At 51.5% G+C, this 20,686-nt stretch overlaps 1 protein-coding gene across 2 annotated transcripts in view; it reads right to left on the bottom strand.

Moving 5' to 3' along the window:
- The window catches only part of GRIK3 (glutamate ionotropic receptor kainate type subunit 3), a 210,623-nt gene extending 190,423 nt beyond the window's left edge, over nucleotides 1–20,200 (bottom strand). For both annotated transcript variants that reach the window (XM_054571562.1, XM_054571563.1), the window contains exon 1: nucleotides 20,083–20,200. In XM_054571562.1, the coding sequence (XP_054427537.1) occupies nucleotides 20,083–20,197 (115 nt within the window). In that variant the 5' untranslated portion in view covers nucleotides 20,198–20,200. The remainder of the gene's footprint in view (nucleotides 1–20,082) is intronic.
- Nucleotides 20,201–20,686: the final 486 nt, after the last annotated feature.

The raw sequence follows: 20,686 nt of genomic DNA on the forward strand, positions 1-20,686 counted from the left end.
AGAGCTGTCCTAGAGTGAGTGGCTAAGGGCCAGGGCTCTGAGGCCTGACCTCCAGATTGGAATCCAGGCTCTGCCACCTACTGGCTGCGTGACCTCAGGGCAGGTCCTTCATCTCAGCCGTAATTTCTTCATCTGCAAAGTGGGGGTAACTGTACCATCTCTTAAGCTTGTTGTGGGGATTAAAGAACCAATACACAAATGTGCTTAGAACACTCTCTGGCATCACAAGTGCCCAATAACTGCTGGCTATAGTTTTTTTTTCTTGGCTTTGAGTTATTAGTTCTCTTTTTGCCTGTTTTTAGTGCACCGTCTCCTAGGTTGGAACAATGAGGAAAGGTTGGGTTGTCCACTCTGAGTGGGAGACAGAGGAGAAGCCCTGTCTCTCTGGAGACCATGCACTAAAGCAGAGGCCCAGGGACAGAGCGCACAGGGGGCTGTGGGATTCTGGGAAGCCCAGCCTGGACTGTTCCCTTATCAAACCCCTGGGGGGCGGGGAGTGGGGGTCTGTCCCAGCAAGGGGGCCCTGCCTTATCCTAGAGAGCACTGGAAAGTCACTTCAAGGTGGCACAGGGAGCCTTGGGCCTGCGAGAGGTCGAGTGTTTCATGATCCTGTCTCCTCGTTTGGTTCTGAGCACCCAGGAGATGGAGAAACCAGACCTGCTGGCCCATGGGTGGGACCAATGACCCCAGCGTGACTAGTGGGGCTACAAAGAATGAAGGCCACTCAGGCTTTCACAGAAGCTGAGCCCCCCATCTGACCTCTAAGGACACTGTCATCTTCAGAAAGTGGAGACCTTTCCATTCCCACCGTGGGCTGTTCTTAGCGCAGCCCAGGGAAGTGGCCCCGAATTGTGTGCCCAGGAGGCTTCTGGCACCCTCCCAGGTGGTATCGGGAGTACAACACTCCGTCCTCATCCCAGCCGTGACATCCAAAATTGTCGTCAAGGATATTCTGTTCCCGGAAAGGGACCAACTTCCAGGCCCAGGAAGGACGGATGTCTGAAATCTCAAACTGGAAGCATGTCTGAGTCTCAGGACCCCTGGGTGTGGGTTTGGAAGTAATCCACGCACCCAAAGCACATCCCAGCAGCAGGAGGCGAAGCCAGCCGCGAACACCAAGAAAGCAGGAGCCTCCATTTGCTCCAGAACTAAATCCACTTGCATAGAAAGCTAGAGGTTCTTCAAAGAAAGCATCTCCCAGATTCATCTGAAGCTTCCCATTGCCACCTGGCTCCCAGGAGCCCTGAGATGACATCTCAGGATCTGGGTGAGGCTGAATTCACAAGCACTATTCTAGGTGGGGAGCTTCCTTCTTTGCTAAACCTTCCTTCTGCAGCCACCTCCTGACAATGTCCATGGGGGACTCTTGACACCAGACAGCCCACACTCCCACTGCAGGTGCTCCCCACCCATAGCTTGGCCAGGGTGAGGGTGCCCAGCACCTCACACCTGCCTGGGTGGAGGTACGGCCTCTCCTCTTCCTCCCCAACCCCCGCCAAGCGGAAGTGGCAGCTTTGCGGAGCTTCCTACTTTGTATCTCCCCTTGGAGCCTGGAGGGGGATGGGAAAGGACGTGTGTCTATGTGGCCTATTATACAGGCCCAATTAGTTGCTGGGACTGTGTCGTTAGAGTGATGGGCCTGCGGCCACTGTGAGGACTGCGGAGAGTGAACAAGGACAGAGGTTGTTAAAATGCTCCTGCAGAGATCTGATGCCCGCGCTATGTCCTGGCGCCTCAAAGACATGCTGATGTGAAGGGACTCACAGCAGATTTTCTGCCTGGCGCATGTTGACTTAATGCCGGGTAATGCCGCCCTAGAGATATGCACACGACCAGCTTGGAGCCAGCCAGGTGCCAAAGAAGGAGGGACAAACCAGAAGCATCCTAAACGCGCCATTGTCCCCCACCTGGCTCCACCCAACCTGGAATTCAGTTTGATTTGTGGGGCACTTACTAATTGCCGCCTGTGGGCCTGGCTTGGTGCCGCTGCTGGGAATACACAGGGGAACTGAGTTGGAGCGTTCAAATTTTGGGGACACCATCACTTACTGAAGAGGTGCCTTCACTTCACCAGGGCCCATCTGGAAAGTGGGGGTAACTGCACCCACCTAAGGGTTGTTGTGAGAGTTAAGTGAGGTTGAAAAGGCTTCAATGGACAATAGCTGCTATTACCAGGGCAAATAGGAACAAGGTAAGGCCCTTGTCTTTGAGAAGCCCCTGGTCCATGTGGTGGTCAGGGACTCAGTACCTGCAAGAGCCAACAGAAAACTCACAGTCGGCAGGACTAGTGAGAGGAAAACATTGGAAATGAACGGCTCTCTTAGACTTTTGTTTACTCCTGGTAATAAAAACAGACACACAAAATATTTTACTTTTTCCTCGTAACTCTACTGCAAGAGGAATAGCACATGCAAAATGGCCCTGTTGCAGGGGATGCACTATAGGGCGAGGTGGGACCTGTGGCATGTGGGAATGTGGGAAAAGGAGCTAGAAATCCAATCTTTCATATAAAACATCCCCATTCTTTAAATCTTCACTGAAGAACACACTTTATTGATTTTAGAGAAAGGAGAAGAGAGGGAAAAAAACTTCAATGTGGGAGAGAAACACTGATCAGTTGCTTCCTGCATGCACCCCAAGCAGGAACCAAACCTGCAACCTGGACATGTGCCCTGACTGGGAATTGAACCTGCGACCATTTAGTTCATGGGACAATGCTCCAACCAACTGAGCCACTCCAACCGGGGCCAAAACATTCCAATTTTTGAATATTGGCTAACTCACCCTAAAAAACTAATTCAACTTTAAATCAATGTGGGAGGCATTAAATTAATGTAGAACCAGAGTTCAGAAAGAGAACTTCTTGAATTTTAGGCTAAGGAGTTTGTCTTCAAGAGAATAAGTAGGTTTGCTGTTGTTGTTTTTATAACAAAAAAAAAGTCTGAAGCAAATGCAAGAGGTCCATAAGCTTCAGTGCTGTGAGCTCTGTGGCCTTGAGGAAGACTTGTGGGGAATGAAATTACTTTTGTATGAACGAGAAGGGCTCTGAAAAGAAAGTGAGGGAAATGCTCCGGTGAGGCTTGGGAAGGTCCGTGACCAATTGCTTGGCGCATCAGAGGAGCCTTCCTGGAGGAGGTGAGACTTGCAGTAGGACATGACATATGAGAAAGAAGAAATTCAGCAGGAGGCCAAAGAGGAGCCAGAATTCCAGGTGGGAAGCACAGCACGAAAAAGCCAGGGGAGTCAGAAACAGCACTACCTGCCTTGAGCCGATCATGGTTCTTTCTGTATGTGAAGTGTTGCATGTGGAGTCCTGGGCAGGCAGGGCCAGGGATGGGGTCTGCTAGGGGCTGAGGACTGGGAGGAGCCAACCCAATGTGAAGTCCTGAAGGACGAGGTTCTTGCCAACTCCCCACGTCACCCCAGGAGAGCAGGCACTGGGGGTTGTCCCTACATTCCTTGCAGCTGCCAGGAAAGGGCACCCCCAGGGAGGTCAGAGAATCCAGGTACCCTGGGCTGAGAAATGAGGGACTGGCAAGGGGCATGAGAAAGGGGAAGGACCAGGTAAGGAAAGCCTTTGCTAGAGGAGATCCTCAGGGACGGAGAGAGCTGGGAGGAGCCCTACTCCAAGCTGGTTTCCGGACCCAGCCCACTCACTCCATTACCTGCCCAGATCTGTATAAACAGATTCAACAAATACTCCTGAACACCTACTGTGTGCCAGGCACTGTGACAGGTTCTGGCATCTGGTATTTAAAATAACAACAGCAATCATGATGATGACAAAGACCATGATGATGCTATATTGATAAAAGCTAACATCTATGGACTGCTTTCTCTGTGTACGTTATCCTAGGTTCTCAGTTTCCTCATCTACAAAGTAGGGACATAGTCCCTACCTCTTGGGTTTGCTGGATTAATTGACAGAATGTCTGGAAGATGCTTACCACAGTGTCTGGCACATTGCAAACTTCCAAGGGATCGCTATTGTAATTTTTATTAATATAGTCATATTGTGTTAGCACAGGGTACTGGAAACTGAAACCATAAGGGAAGCATAGCCCAACAGATCAGTGTGGGGTTACCTCTCCTACTCCTGCTGCAGCAGTCGGGGATCAGTGACCCCTGCACCTGTCCTGCAGGCTGAGGTCTCCCTCCTCCCATCACGTCTGCCAAGGAGGAGGGCAGCTCCACTCTCAGTGGGCGAAGGGGTTTCAGATCAGCCACAGGGATGCTCCTGACCCCTTGGAGACTTCTAAGGGGAAAGCTGAGACCAGATGGAGCTCCTTCCTTGGGCCTCCCTGCCAGGCAGTCAGTGGGATCTAGGACTCGCAGAAAGCCAGACACCTAGGACCCACCTGCCCACTGGAGGGGGCTGTGAGGGAAGCAGCCACCATCCAAGGGGCGCTCACTGCCTTGGGTGCCAGAAAACGGAGCACACCTGTTTTCTGGTCAAACCAGGGCACCAGCTGCCCTTGCAGACAGCCAAATGTGGCATTCATCCATGGGGGTCTTACAAAACAGGTGTGTGGTTCCAGGACTGGACTGCGTATGTGTGTCATGGCCTGGCCGCCAGTGCTCAGGCCCGGTAAAAGGAGGCTGCCAGGCTTCTGCGGAGAACCCTAGACCAGGAGCCAGGACATGTGGTCCCCAACCAATCCTGCATTCTGTCCCCACTTCTCCCTGTCCTTTCTCATCTAAAACACTTAAACAGCTTCCTGATGCCCACTCCCAGCTTCCACTTATACCCCTGGTAGTCAGATCACACAGCCACCAGGACAACTTTTCACAGATACAAATCTGGTTATGTTGCTCCCCTTCAGGTAGTCCTCAATGGCTCCCTAGTGCCCTGGAGATAAAGCCCAGCCTCCTTACCTTGGCTTATACAGCCTTTCAGGAAGTCCACTGCTCAGGCCTTATTTTCCCACATCCCTTCCTGTTCACTCCATTCACACTGGACTTCCTTGAGTTATTTATACATTAATTTGGAACATGAAACTGTTGACATTAGATCATGTTTGACCTACAAAGCTGGCAATTCATGCTGGCTCAACTTAACACAACTGTCTGCTCCTTGGCCATTTGTACAAGTTATTCCCTCTACCTAGAACACACCCTTCTCTCCTCCATGTTGCGTTCACCTAACTGTTCCTCAGGTCTCAGCCCAAATGTCACTTCCTCGGGGAAGTCTTTCTGATGTTCCCTGACAGACTGTACTTTCTTCTGTAACTCACTTTGAACTGGTAATGACTCTTTGATGTCTGTCTTTCCTGACAGAGAGCAAGCTCCATGAGGGCAAGAATCATGTCCACCTGGCTCACCCTTGTTAGTCCCTGCTCCAGGGCTGGCATATAACATGTGATCAGTAAAGTCTCGCTGGGTGAACAACTGCCTGTGGGAATGAGTGGATACCACTCCACCCTGACCAGCTGTATGACCTTGGACCATCCACCTCTTTTCAACATCAGTTTCTATATCTACCAAAAAAAAAAAAAAAAAAAGGTACTCATACATCAGAGAAATGTGAAAATTAAATGATATCAGGCACACCAGTGTAGTTGGCATTTTACTGCTCAGAAATGACGACATCAGGGCCCTTTTTGCAGTGGGCTGCAGCCCCCACTCCCCTCCCTGACCTATGGGCACTGCCAAGGGAGGAAGTCCTGAAGGAACATGCAGAGAAGAACCTGGCACAAGTATTCCTTGCAACCATTACACTGAGCTCAGCCTTCACGGAGTTTGTGTACGGTGGAGCCGGCACAGCCCTGGCCTTTCAGGTAACACAGAAAGCCTGGATTTTTATAGCATCTCTAGCCACACTATTCCAGATACCTAGACTACCACAGTGAAAGCAAACAAGAGCCTCCTGTAACATCCCTGGCCAATCTGTTCTTGAATAGCTCCTCTAACAGGAAGCTCACTACTCCCCAAGTTATCTTATTTTATCTTCAAATAGCACTGCATATGAAATAATTCTGCCTTCTTGGATCGTCACCCACTGGCCCCAATCCTCTCTACTAAGATTTCTGGAACCACATTTGCTCCCTCTTCTACTCTTGCTTCCACATCTCCAAGCTCTGGTCACTGAGCATCCTCTCTGGCACTTCCTCTCCACCCCTGCACGCTGCACCTTACTTCTCTCTGGGTGGGGCTGAGCCTGGAAAGCGTTAGCATTTTTTTTCTCAAAGAGTGAGGCTCCAGGAAACCTAGACCTTGCTTACTATACACAGGTCTGAGATCCAGGTCTGAGATCAAAGTAGCTCACAGAAAAAGCCACCTTCTGCTGGGTGAGTCAGGCTCAGAGCCTGTCTGCCCTCCCTAGCCTCTGGGAGAGATTGATGCCCACACTGACGACTCACTCCAATGTATTAGGTACATAAAGAAATTGATTATTCCATAAATCATTGTCTCCATTAAAAAAAAGTCTCAACTTTTTTTTAAAAAAGGAAAATGTTATAAATCTGTCCAAGCCCATGTGAACAAAAGTGTAGCCAATTCAGCTTAATTGTCTGAGAGCTTCTTTGCTACAGTCCCAGAAAGAAAAGCCCTTGAAGCTACTGGCTTCCAATCTAGATGTTCCCTCCCAAACTCCACAAATAGCAGAGTCAGGTTGCGGACGAGATGGATTTACAGTGCAGCAGGTAGAATCTGGATTAGACAGAAAGAAGAACTTTCTCACCCAGGAGACAAGTTTGTATCTTTCAGAAACTTAAAACTTGGATACTAACCCTTGCCCCTACTTTTCCCCCTTCTCCTTATACACGCACCCACCCCATCCAGAAATGCTAAGGTCCAGTTCTGCTGGGAGACTGAGAACTGGCCAAAGTGAACACGGAGTGGGGCTTGAGGATGGCGTGTGACAGATCAGGAGAGAAAGAATTCTCAGAACAGCCTCAGTGATAGAATGATTGGGAAGGAGCAAGGGCAAGGAGGGTGGGAATGAAGGGTGAAAGGGGAGAGCTGTGATTGCACAGGGTGATTTTTAGCTTGTCTCTTCTTGAGCCTCAGAATTCCTCCCCAGCACACAGAAGAATAAGGAAGATCCAAGTGCAGGGCTCTGAGCTGAACTGCAGTACCTAAATGTTCAAGGAACCGCAGCTACCATTGCAGGTCACTTATTGGACCTATATGAGGCCATTCAGATGCCAGCAGGTCCAGGAACACTGCTCTGCCCCCCAAGTTCTAGCAATCCCCTGCTCTGTGTACTTGGCAGTACACAGAACAGACGCTCCAAAATGTTCAGTGAATCAGTGAGTCAGCCCAGAGTCCACGTGAAAAAGACAGGAAACAAACAATTACAAACAGCATAAAAATAGCCACATTTCCAAAGCAGATCTCTCTGATTCTGTGACTCCAAGCAGAGGCAGCAAGAACCCCAGCCTTTTCTTACTAAGCTCAGTTCTCTCTTACTGAGCTGTCTCAAGTCACGGCACCTGGAGTACCCTACTTTGTATCCCCACTTCTTCCCTGCCCATTCTAGATCTTTCTGGCTGCTGCATGACTTCAAGGTGCCATCTTGCCTCCTAAATCCCTGGAGCCCAGTCACCTAAACCTCACTCCTTGTTCAGAGGCAAAAGCCAATTCCTCCAACTCTTATGATTCTAAGACTCAGTCTCTTATGCCCTTTGGCTTCTAGTCCAAGTGTTGTTGGCAACTCTCAGTACCCTAGGGATGAACAAAAGCTCCCTTTTCCCAGAAGGCATGCTGAGGTTACTTCCCTGTCTGGGAGAGACCTTTGTCAATGCCCGGTCCAATCACAAGGCTTCTCAGACACATCCAGGTGGTGGAGCACCTGGTACTGCTGGGTTCTTTGGGGAATGCCACAAAACTGTGACATATTTAATTATCATTACCTGAACAAGGAGTAATTTTATTTACTAGCAGAAAATACAGCTCTATTACAGGTATGCAGGACTTCACAACTCAGAAAGTAATATTACACAAAATACTTTTAAGAAATCACATTTAGCAGGATTAAAAAAAAAAAAACCCCGTAACACAAGCCTACTTACCAAATGCAATGTGAACGATCATACTGACAGGCTGAGCTAAGACGCTTGGTATCAGGTGTGATATTTGACAATGGAATGTTCACTCGTTTTATCATCTGTTACTGCTCCCTAGCAGACAAGCCGTACAAGGCACAAAAGGTTTAAGAACAATTTATGTGTGGGAGAAAAAAGGAGAAAATTCTATCCATTCTCTTTTTCTGTGAGTTACTCAATTCGAGTGACCACAAATAATAGTTCTTACTGGCCTACTGTGTGCCTGCTAAACACCTCAGTCCAGTTTACAAACACCAGAGTCCTAGAGGAATAGCATTTGGAAAAAGAATGCCTGTTTAGCAAGACCTTACAATTACCACATTACTCTTACTAGAAAAGTCAGTGTGCAGATGGCGCCCAGTGCTACCCAGCGTCCTGGCTGCTCTCCGTGGTGCTGAACTCAGAGCGCGGGGTGAACCTTAATTTCCCTGCCTCTTGCCAAACCACACGGGGTGTGTCATCATCTATGAGCTTCTATAAACACATGTGGCTCTGATTTGTATTTCTCCCTCAATGTGAAAAAGATTTTGTAAGTCTGTTTTGACACAGTGGAAAAATCTAGCCTCCTTATCTTTCTTAAGACTGCAAATTTAAAGCTCTGTGTGTGTGTATGTGTGTGTGTGCGCCTGTGTGTAATAGAGAAGTGGATGGGATTTTATAATAGCCTCGGGGGTTAGAGACTCATGTTTTCATTTGATTGTCTCCAAGGCTCACCAAGGTGTGTGGCTCCAGCCATTTCCCCTTTTCAGTCCTCAGTATCCCAATGTGTGACAGAAAAGAGTGGGACCGGCAATGTACTCCTGTAGCTCTGATATTTGGGGTGCCTCCACTTGTGTTCTTCCAAGGCCTCAGAAACTGTCAAACAGGATGACCTTGCCAGGCCTCCTCTATCACGAAAAGATTTTCTGGATCCAGAGGAAGACACAAGGCTCAGCTCCTCTTGCAAAAAGCCAGGGATTCAATCTCTACTCAACTCTCCCCAGCCCTCAGTCCCGATGGACCAGCCATAATTCAGCTAAACCAGCAAGTTCACCTATATTTTATTTACTGATTCGATGTTACGAGACAAGTAAAATAGACGGCTGTCACCTCTATTAAACTGGGCAGGAAAAATGGCCATGTACGCAACAGGCTCTCTGCTCAGAACATTTCATCTGTTTCCTGAGGGAGGGAAGCAAGAAAGGGGAGGGCCTGGCCTCAAGGGAGATCCCAGTCCTGTCACATTCAGGCAGCTCCACTGCAAACCTGTCCCACCCTCACTCTCAGCTACACTATACAAAGCAGTCCAATCAGTCAGGAATTGAGACTATCGCGTAAGTCCTCAGTTTCCCCACTGATCCAAAGGAAAGTCACTGTATTCACTCACCAGGCTCAGGATAAAGAATGGCTATGGAGCCCTAGTTTTGGAAGCCTGTGCCAGAGAAGAAAACCTCCAAGTGGCCGTCTCTTACAAGTCCACAAACACATGAATGTGCACACATCCCCACTCCCCAGAACCCAGGGTGGATGATGGATATATTCCCAGGGTGGATGATGGATAGATAAATGGCCCAGGCCAATTGTCTATACAGCCTAACTCTCTGGGTTAGCTGCCAACCTCACTTTCCAGAAAGCTGTCGTGTAGACCTGTTATCTACACATCTTATCAGAATCCAGTGATATGGTGAAGACAGTGATATGGTGAAGTCCCATGACTGGTGGCAGCTCAATGATACAGCTACAGTTCTGCCAGGAAGCTGCCCTGAGTGCCTAGTCTATTAAGGAAGGAATCCCAGAGGGAGCCGCAGAGATGCTGAGGAGTGAATAGGAAGGAGGGAGGGGCAAGGCCAGAAAAGGCAGGTGGCCTTTTCTTCTGTCTTTTTTCTTCATGGTCTTTTCTTCTGTTTCTTCTTGAAGTATACAGCTTTTGTCTATCTCAAAAGGACAATCATGAGATGAACCAGACAACAGCTATAAAGATCAATCCTAGGCCTGAGAAAGAAGGGCCTAATGCCTTAAATAGCCCAGCTATTCCCAACAGTCTACACGGAAAAGGTCTTAGCACAGTAGGTGCTGAATGGATATATCAGAAGAACACCATAGACTCCATTAGGACACAGTCTACATCCAAGACTCTAAGAATCTCTTCCATGAAATCCTGTTGACAGCATGGAAAACATATTGAGCTGAATGACAGGTTAGTTAGATTGTCTTATATTTAAATGACTGTATTCATCAATGCATTCATTTATTCAACAAATAGTCATTAATCACCTACTATGTACCACTCAGTGCTAGATGCATTGGACAAGTGGTGAATAAGCTGGCTATGGCCCATGCTTGTACAGTGCTCATTTCTAAGGTAACTAAGAATTACAGTACAGTAAGTGCGACATGGAAAGTTCAGGATACTGTGGAGACTTGCAGAAGGAGACGGGAGTCAACAAAGGCTTCTTAGAGGGAAAGACGTGTTTGTTGAGACTGGAGGGATAACGAGAAGTTGGCCAGGAAGAATAGTACGAGCAGAGGAACAGAGCATGAGGGAAGGCACCATGCCTTCTAGGAACACAGACGTTCAGTACAGTGGAGCTGAGAAGGTATGTGAGGCAAAGAGAAACGGTGCATGAGTCTGGAGATGCCAACACTGGCAGGTCATAAAGGGCCTGAGAGCCGCAGGAAGCCAGTGGGATTTTGAAGTTTGTTGAAGTGTAAGGTAGTGGATCCAGGGCCACTGAACAGACTCTGACATCGGTCATTTCCTGCCTCATGTATTGATGGCAGACATGGCTGAAGTGAAGGGAGGCGTGTTTATCCCAGGCTCAAATGGCACAGAGCTCCTTTTGGGGAGGCACGGAAGCTTCACTGTCCGGAGCTGTGGTTCCCCACCCCAACCATACTGTAGGCCAATAACCACTCAACCTCTTTACAACAGCCCCTCGGAGGGAGGCCAGAGAGGAAGAAGAGGCTGAAATTCATGCCTACCTCCCGAAGATGGAGAGATGGGAACAAGTTTTGGTGCTCCAGAAACAAAGAGAAGAATAACCGCCTGAAGGTTCAATAATGGGATTTACTAGAGATAAATGGCAGGTCCTGCCTTTAGGCTCAAAAGATCAATGGTCAAAGAGGATGAGAGAAGCTACAGATCAGCAGTGATGCCTGTGGAAAAGACCTCATGATCTCATGAGACCACCAGCTCAGTGTAAATCAACAGAGTGAAATGGCTGCCGAAAAGACTAGAATAATCTGGGGTTGTATAACTAGGCACCAAAGCTGAGATCTGAGCGGGTGATGAGCTTACTGGTTTCAATACATAAGCAGTGCTATGATACCATGCCAGAAGAATTGGGCATCTTTAATTGGAAGAAGTGTCTTTACATTTCTATAGAACTGCATTGTGGGACAGGGAGTAAATCCAAACTAGAACCAGTGAGCAGGGCGATCATAATTGTAAGAGTAATAGGTAACATCTATTAAGTGCTTACATGGCTGTTGTCTAAACACTGTTGAAATGCAAATTCTCAGACCTTGCCCGAGACCCACTGAATCAGAAGCTGTGAGGGTAGGGCCCGGCAATCTGTATTTTACTGAACAGTCCAAGTGATTCTTATACATGCTAATGTTTGAGAGCCAGAGGCCTGGAATGACCCCTGGGGTTCTTTTCAGCCTGGATTCTGTGATTCTTCACCACAGACAGGAAGTGTGATGCCTGGAGCCCTGGGAAGTCTGTGGCTGCCTGCTCCAGCTTTTCCGCCCAATTGGGCAGGCTTTTCCGAATAGCGTATTTCAGTTCTGCAAAGCAGATGCAGGAAGGCTTTGCAGAAGTCTCCTGTGTTCCTATCTTTAAAGAGCTCATCCCTGCAGTTGTTTTGAGAACTCTACAGACCCCCTTCCATCAGCAGCCTGTCTGCATCAGCCCCCTTAATAGCACAAGACTTAATTGTCTCCTATGGATTGGAACCCTCTTCATACACACTAGCACCTTAGGTCCTTCTCACTCCTCTCCTCCCCTCTGCCTTCCTTAACCACCATTCAGAATGGAACCAAAGGATTTGGAGTCAAAGCTGCCACTGCTGCCCCCTGCTCCCCGGTTCTCACTCCATTTCATTTTCTCCAATCTGAATGATCACTATGGGGACTCTCTCCTACCCAGCTTTTGCCGCAGCATCATTACCTGGTGACTCCCAGCAGAGGCGGCAGTGTCTATGCCCTGGGGTCCATCCTCCAGTGGCAGTCCCTCTCTGGTTGCCCTCCCAGGAAGCAAGATTGAACTCCTCACCCAAGAACTGATCAGGACTCCGTGGACCAATCCCTCAAAGCATCCCATGACCAGAATCTTCCAATCTCTGGATACATGCAAAATGCATTTCAATGAAAACACTGCAAATGTAGGGAAGAACTAGCACTGTGTGTCTGCAGGTGAGAAATAACAGGCCAGGAGGAGTCTGGGAGATGACATGTAGGAGCCTCCTAGAAAGGGCACCTCTCTTGCTCCCTAACATGGTTGGTTAACTGTCACAAGCTACTAATTCGGCTGTGGGCATGTAATTATGTGGGTAGTGAACAAATGCCATGTATTGAGCTGCAGGGAGTATTGAACACAAGGGCTGGCTCAAGGCAGAGGGCACATAAGCAGCAGACAGCCTCAGAGCTCATAGTCTGATGGTGGAGACATAGCTTCCACCCTTGAGGAATCCTCCTCTCCTAACATTTACTAAGCATCAGGCACTGTGCAAAGAGCTGTATGCACCTTTTCTCCTTTAATCCTCACACTAACTTGATGAAGTTTTTGTATGTCAAAAACAGCTGAATAGGGATTAACCTAATATTAATAATTCTATCTTAGAGATGAAGACATGGAGGCTCAGAGGTGAAGTGACTTGCCCAAGGTTATGCAGCAAGTACACACTAGACTCACACTGAAGCTCAGATCCACCACGTTTCATCAAACCTAAGACATACCATTACACTTTGAAGTGTCAAAGAAGAAAAAAAAAAATCCTGCAAGTAAACTTGGACGTGAGATATGACACACATATTGATTTCAAAGATGTGAAAGTGTGTGTATGTGTGTGTGTGTGTCTATCTTAGAATTAATAAAATATATTATTTGATTCCAAAAAAAATTCATTCTGCTTCTTGGTAGTGTTGGGGGGAGAGGTGGCCTTAGGCACCCTTGGGCAGCTCCATGGCATGACACATATGCCCTAGAGAAGCCCTAGACATTCACAAGCAAAGCTACAGCCAAGGTCGATAGGCATTAGTAAGCAAGGAATGAAGGTCAAAGGAAGCAAAGAGGGGGACATGGGAAGGTTATCCTTGAGGGGTGGGGAGTGCCAGGCTGGAGCAGGATGCAGTGTGGACCCTGGAGGTAATTCCAAAAGCAAGACAGAAAGATAATGCGGGCAGAGGGCTCTGGGCACAGCTGCGGCAAGGTGTGGCCAATGGGGAAACCACAGCAAACTCAGAATGACCTGTCCTCAAACCCATCCTCTTGCCCTCAATCTAGTCTCCTCTCTCCCAATCACAGCTCAATTAAGATTTTGTCTCTGGAGCACAAGAGAGTCAGAAGAAAACACTGACTCCACGAGCAAGCACAGGTGCCGGTATAAGCCAGCAAGGCACCTTGGGGTGTGAATTTAAGGAGGCGCTCGCTGTCACGGACTGTTGGGCAAGTGCAAGGCCACCACTTGAGAGCCTCCTGAAATTCGGTTCCCTAGCGGCCCCCTCTGCCTCACCCTGGTCCTGGCCCTGCACGTGTCCGATTCCTCAAACAACAGAGGAAGAGGGACAGACCTGTGGACAGCATGTAAGCTTTTCTGAAAAGACGTCACACCTATCTGACGCTATGAGGCAGGCAATATCGTCCCCATTTTACAGATGGGGAAACTGAGGCCTCAGAAAATAACATGACCCCCTGACTGTGTCTGTCCCAAACCTGCTGCCTCTGTAGGGACTCTGAGCAGTGCAGTTTTCCCCGCTTCTAGAATAGTTCAGTCCCTCGCAGCCACAATTATCCCAGTCTCCCCTGAGTGGAGGAACTTGGTGGAAAGGGAGGGTCAGGTCTTCCCCCTGGGGGAGGGCAGATTGGGCAGCCCTTGCACCCAGGTCCCCACTCCCTACTCATGCAGCCTATAGGACGGCAACGCACAGTCCAGGCCCCAGTGTAAGCAGGCCTTACCCTCATGTTCTCCCCAAACTCAATTCCTAGCAAGGCAGGCTCTATTTAGAAGGGTGGAATGTGCCTTCAGCTTAAAAATAAAATGACAGCAAAACCAATTAGCTTGGAAAGGATGTTGCAGGTAAGATTGGGGAGGGAAAGGGAGGTAATGGAAGGAAGGGAGAACAAAGAGCTAATTCGCTGGCCACCTTCTCTGGCCAGGCCACCAGCTGATGAGGGTGGAGGTGAGGGGAAGACACAGAGCCCTGGGGTTTCCTCAAGGCTCTGATGTCGTCTTTAAGCCCAGTGGCCGTCAAGGGATATGTCAGCTGGAGTCCCCAGGGCAGAGGCAGTCCTCAGGGTGGACTGGCCACACCCAAGGGAGAGAGTCCAAGCTTTATTTCAGGCTTGGGCGAAAGGGTTGGGCAGAGTGCAGAAGGCCAGACAAGGTGGAGTGTAGTCAGGATAAGAGCGTGTGTTGGTGGAAGGGGTGGGAAAGACTGTCCATACCGTTCCTCTCAAGGACACACATCTGCCACATGGCCCATCAGCAAGGACAGTCTCACTGCCATCGGTAGGGTTAAATGTCACATAACCCACACAGCTATCCCGCTATCCCCTATAGCAGGTGAAACAGTGCGGGCCAGTGAGGCCACGCTCAGCACCCAGAACCATGGGGGGTGGGGCACTGCACTCAGTGCCTGTAAAGATCATTGTTTTCTATCTTTTAACTACACAGGCAGCTGAAAGCACAGGACCTGGAGTCAGACCGACAGGAGGGGAGTTCTTATCCCACCTCTCCCACTCATTGGCTGTGTGATCTTGGACAAGAGACTTCATCAAGTTTCGTTCCCTCATCTACAAAATGGGAATAATGCCCACAGGGTGGTGAAGGCTGAATAAGATGATGGGGGGGAAAATCAACAGCTACATTTATTGAGCACTTACTATTCACCCACATTACTAGTCATTGTTTGGAACGCACTTAGCACAAGGCCTAGCTGTGAATAAGTGCTCAAATAAATTGGGGCTGGTATATTGTTGTTGCGTTGTTGTTTTATGAGCTTGATTGTGTTCCAGACCCAGGTGGGGTCCTGGACAGGAGACAGAGCCAATGCCACCACCTCAGCACAGGCACACTGCCCCCTGGTGCTGCTGCTGAGAATCAGCACCTGGGAGAAAAGCTATTCCAGCCAACAAGCTCACACAAGGCTCCCATCTGCCATCAACCAGGCCTTGGGCCCATCTGCCCACCAAAGCTCCCGCCCCATCACACCAGCCTCGGGAAGACAAGCTGGGGCCTGCTGGGAGCTGGCCCCAGAGGAAGAGCGCTGATCCTGGAGCTTCAGTGCTCTCTGTTGCCAGGCAGGGCCTGGGGAGCTCCAGGCTCCTCTCTGCTGCTGCCCAGCCAAGTGGAGCATCGGCTTTCTCTGTTTCCTCTGAAGGGTCTTAAGCAAGCAAAGAGGGGCTGAGACTAAAACTGTGGGAGGCAGAGGTGAGGGCAGCTGTTTGTTACAGGGTGGAGCACAACCAGGTCTCCCCCTAAAAGAGCACCCCACGCAGCCCTGAAGCTTTTTCTGCATAAGCCTCGCCCCTCCCCCAACTGAAGGGGTTTTCCTAGTGCCCAGAGGAGCATCTGTGCCTTTCCCTCCATGGAGGGGACTCTGTTTCTTGGGGCCGGGACAGAGAATGCTCATGGGAACACAGGGACTCAGGGGGGCTCACAGGCTCTACAAAGGATCCTAAAAAGAGCTAAGCAGCCTTGCTTTCCTGAGGGGGCGGGGAGTGAAGAGTAGCCCCTGAAAGTTCTTTGAAATAGCAAATAGCACAGCAGGGCTGGACTTCTGAAATCAGCTGCAGTGCCCTGAGGCAGGGGGATGCATGTGACCTTGGAAAGACCTGGTGGGGACACGGTGCCTGGCTCACCCTGCATAAACCACCTTGAAAAACCCCAGATCATCCCGATGTCAAAAGACTATTTAGCGCAGTGCAAGGCAGGCATCAAGAAGAAATTAAACTCCACCTGGAGAGGGGGGGCAGCCCGGGCTGACAGGAGCAGCTGGGCTAGAAAGTGGAGGCAGAAATTCCTCAAGTTAATGCTTTCTAAGGCCCCTCGGGCCACTCCCAGGTCTTGTCTGAAGCTATTTACTTCCAGGGGGGGAAGCCCTATTGATCTTCATTCAGCTCCTGTCTTCTCCTACAAGGCGCTGATTTCAGCGCATCACCAGTCACTGTGAGAAATTTCTCATTGTTTTACATGCAGCGGCTCCCAAACTCAGGAGACAAACGTTCAGGACCATTTGGGTGAACTCGTGGCAGGAGATGCAGATGGAGCTGGTTTGAGAACTCTAGGGGAGGCACCTCACTCCCCTGGGATAGACGGCAGTGGCCTGCTGGGCCCCCAGCCTGGGCTCGGGGCCCCAGAGCTCTGATCTCCTCTGTAGATGCTCAGAGTCTGGAGCCGAGCCAGCCTTTCCCTCTCCCCAAACTCCCACTCCCCCGTGTGTGCACACGCGCACAAACACACACCTGCTTTATGTCTCTGCAGTCATTTGGCTCTGAACCTCACCCCTGACTAGCTGGAGATCACCACCATCTAGTCGAGCTCCCCAGCTGCTGTAACCGCTGTCTGGTTCCCTCTTCAAATTCCAGGCTGGCCTTCGATCCTACGGTATGTATGTAACATGAGGGAGGCTCACGAAACAACGAATTTAATCATGAAGCTACACAACAGATCTACAATGGTGATGACAGTCCCCACCAGCCTGCACGGAGGGGAACTTTGAAACCACAGAATTGCCCAACCCAAAGAGTTTACAGATAGGGTAACAAGTTCAACGTTGGGGCAGGAGGGTGGGGGAGTGAGATTTGAATAAGGTGGCCCAGTGAACTGTCAGAAGATAAGAGCAGAAAAGCCAGGGCTCCTGGCTCCCAGCCCAGGGTCCCTCCACTTCAGCTTCTGAGTCATGTAACCAGGAAATCCAGGTTCGCACATGAAGTCACAGAAGCCCATTTAGTTGAGAGGACCCATGCATCAAACTGCTTTCCAGGAGTTAAGATCAGGATCCATCTGAACAATAACTGCGGTGATAATAATAATAATAAAATACTGAACAATATGCCTTCAAAACCTTCCGTGAGCAACACCGGATAATCACACACAGAATACATCTTCCACATATTCATATAAAATAATCAATGATCATTTTTCCCCCACAGACTACAATCCAATTACTCTCTCTCCCTCACTCTCCTTTGTTACTCGCAAACCATCCAAGCAATCAATGCCTTGACCTCTCCCTCTGATAGACACAATTACAAAAAGACAGAGCAATGCAATTCATCTATTCAAGATGGATTGTTTGAACACTCTGTCACACTGCTGAGCTATCCATCTCCTTGTCTAAGAGGAAATTTCAGCCCCCAAAAGAGGCACAAAGAGAGGGGGCGGTACGCTGCTCCCAGCCCAGAAAGCCCTTTGCGCACCTGCAGGAAAACCCTCTCCCTGGCTGGTGCTCGGCAATGCCTGCCTGCTCGAGAAAGACTCGGCTCCAAGTGCAGCCGGCTCAGGCACACGTCCGAGCTCCATTTCTGGGGCCTCAATTCCTGCAGCCCCAGCAGCCAGAGCCTTGAGATCAGAGGGGTGAAGAGGGATGAGAAAAGGGAGATGGCATCAGGTCCAGCCAAGGCGGTATGTTTGGGTTTCAGCAAGAAAATCTTTCTCTCTCTGGGCCACATCCACTGTAGTTCCCTGACTCCAGCTGAGGCTTGAGCCTGGGCTCAGAAGAACGGAAGTTCAACTCCCCGGGAGGCTCCAGAGAAGCCCAGAGGTCTAGAGCCTTCCCATCCTCCGTCCAAGCTGGCGCAGCTACGGCAGGCACGTTTGGCATCCACGCAGCACCCCAGTCCTCGGGCTGAAAATCAAATGGGGCCAGGCTCTCAGATATAAATGGCCTGGGCCGACACGCTAATTAATCCTGAGGCTTAATACGAATAAGATTAGAAGAGAAGAGGGCTTTGCCATCCTTAATTGCATTATTACACGCTGAACCTAAGAAAGGGCGGGCAGGCTTGAGGCTTCCCCTCAGGACAGTGAGGAGTCCCCCAGTGCAAGTCAATTTCACAGCAGGAGGTGCAGGTGAGGGTACATCACCCCGCCCCCTTCAGCTCATTCTTCTGGGGCTGGCCTCACCTGCTCCTGTCTTCCTGGACCTCCAAAGACCTCCATTCCCGAGGCTGGGCTGGGAGCATGCCAATCCCACCCCTGCAGAGGATCACGGAAGAGGATCCTGCAATGCGTGAGCTGAGCACATAGCACCTTTTGCGCCCCCTCGCCTTCTCCCAAAGGCATCCTACCATGCAGGCCCCCAAAAGACAGAGGGAAGGAAGGAAAGGAAGGAATAAAGAAAGTGCTGGTCCACTACTAAGGGGCTGCCTGCCTCTGGAATGGTGGCCAAACTGGGCGCTGGAGCAGCGATAAAAGATATTTTTGGCTTGCCAGGACACCGTAGGCTGCAAAGGGTTAAGCCTGACCGTGAAGGCTGTCCCCAGAGTCCAGTAACTGGGCTCCTCTGTCTCCCCGTGTGCACCTGCCAGGATCCTGGGTATGGAACGAAAGACCCCAGCCTGGGCAGAGCTAAGGACTGTGAGTCTACTCCCATCCAGACGTGGAATTCAGGAGGCTCTGGGATCCAGGAGAGAGCAACGAAGGAGACAGAGCCCCGGATTTGATCGCCTCCTAGGAAAACCTCAAGTACAAAACGACCGACATTGGTTCCCTGCGCGCCTCACGCCAAACCTGAGGAGAGCCAAAGGGGAGGAAGGTGGCCCTAGCTCTGCAGAGCTCTGCCTGCCTTGTGCCAGACGCTGGTGGTGATGCCTTGCGAACCCAGGCAGCCCAGGTCTCCGGCAGGGCGGCGGGTTCAGGGCCTGTGTGGCGCAGGCTCCCGCGTGGCTAGGCCGGGCCCACGCCTGGCGGCCGCACGCCTGGGACACGCAGGTCTCCCCCCATTCCCCCAACTCCCCCGCAAAGCCCAGAGCGCTGCCTACAGGGTGTCTGGGCGGCCACAACAAAGTTAAAGCCCCGAGTAAAAGACTCCGACGAGAAGAGACGCAGACAAGCCAGAGCCCCAGAAAGCTGCGCGCAGCCCCGCCAGCCGCCGCCAGCTGCGGAGGGATTTCGGCTAACTTTAAAAACCACTCGCGTCCCTCTCGCCGCTTTTCCTAGCTGCTTCGGGCTGGCTTGATCGCTCCCTTCCCCCCAACCTCCGCTACCCCCAAGTCGGAAAGAGGCCTCCGCCGCCGGGGGCGGCTGAAGCGACCTACGGGGCTGCCCCTCCTCTGTCCCACGCTACGGGGCTAAATGCGGACCACCGAGGCCAACGGCGACCACCGGGAGGGGAGATTGGCTGCCCTGGTCATGCGAGGCCATTCCCTCCGTCCCCACCGCAGCCGCTAGAGCCATGCTCCCAGGTGAGGGCGAGGGGCCCAAGAGGAGCTAGTAGGGAAGAGAAGTTGGCGCCTTCCCCAGGGCTCTCGCTCCGCGGAGAAGCCGGGTCCCAGAACTCGGTCTGCGGCCAGTCATGCTGGCAGTCACGGGGAAATGCGCCCGACACTCGGGTTGGGGCTGGAACGCTTCACTACACTCCGCTAGGTCTGGCCTCCCAGGAGCGCGCCAAGGGCCCCTCGCCCTCACCCGCCGCGGCCCGGCTGCATCCTCCCCAATAAGTAAGGCCTGTGACCCGGCTTTGGAACTTTGTCCTCACCAGAAAGAGCTCCTGGTGGTGACCCCACCCCGACAGCCCGAAAGGGTTGGGAAAATCTCTTGGGATCGCGTTCAGAGGCCCCCATTCCCGCCCGTGCCCGAGCGCACGGAGACCCCCGGCTTCGGGGACCTCTTACCGATCCGGATGACGTGGGGCATCCCGCGCGAGTCCGGAATCCAAAAGGCGCACACGAGGAGCCCGGCCCAGTATTCCCAAACCAGACTCCGGAGGCGCCGCCAGGGAGCGGTCATCGTTGGGCGCCGCCGAGCGTGCCCGGGGCGCGGCCGTGGCGGGCTCCCTGGGGCGGCAGCTCTAGGCGCGGGCGCGCAGCAGCCCCCGAGGCGCCGCCTGGCCCAGCTGCCCGGCTCCCGAGCGCCGCTGTGAGTGGGGGGCGCCCCGCGGCGCCGCGCACATCTTACTGGGGGGCAGCCCCGCCGGCGCCCGCCCCGCCCGGCTGCCGCCCACGGGCCGCCCGCTAGTGAGGCTCCTGGGCTCCGCCCGGACTCCGCTCGGACTCGGCTTCTGCTCGCGTCGGCTCGGCTCCCGCGCGGGCTCCCACCTGCCCGGCTGCCGGGCGCTGGCGGGCGGGCTGCACGCCTCTCCGGCCGCTCCTCCTCCTGCCGCCGCCGATGCTATCGCCCGGGCTCGCACAAAGCCCCGGAGTGGAGTTGCACGCGCGCACACACTCCCTCCCAGCCCCCTCCCCCGCGCCCTGCCTCCCGCCTTCCGCGCCGCCCGCC

The sequence above is a fragment of the Pteronotus mesoamericanus genome, unplaced genomic scaffold (genome assembly GCF_021234165.1).
Source record: "Pteronotus mesoamericanus isolate MK-2021 breed Mesoamerican mustached bat unplaced genomic scaffold, CSHL_Meso_final contig_221, whole genome shotgun sequence".
NCBI lineage: Eukaryota > Metazoa > Chordata > Mammalia > Chiroptera > Mormoopidae > Pteronotus > Pteronotus mesoamericanus.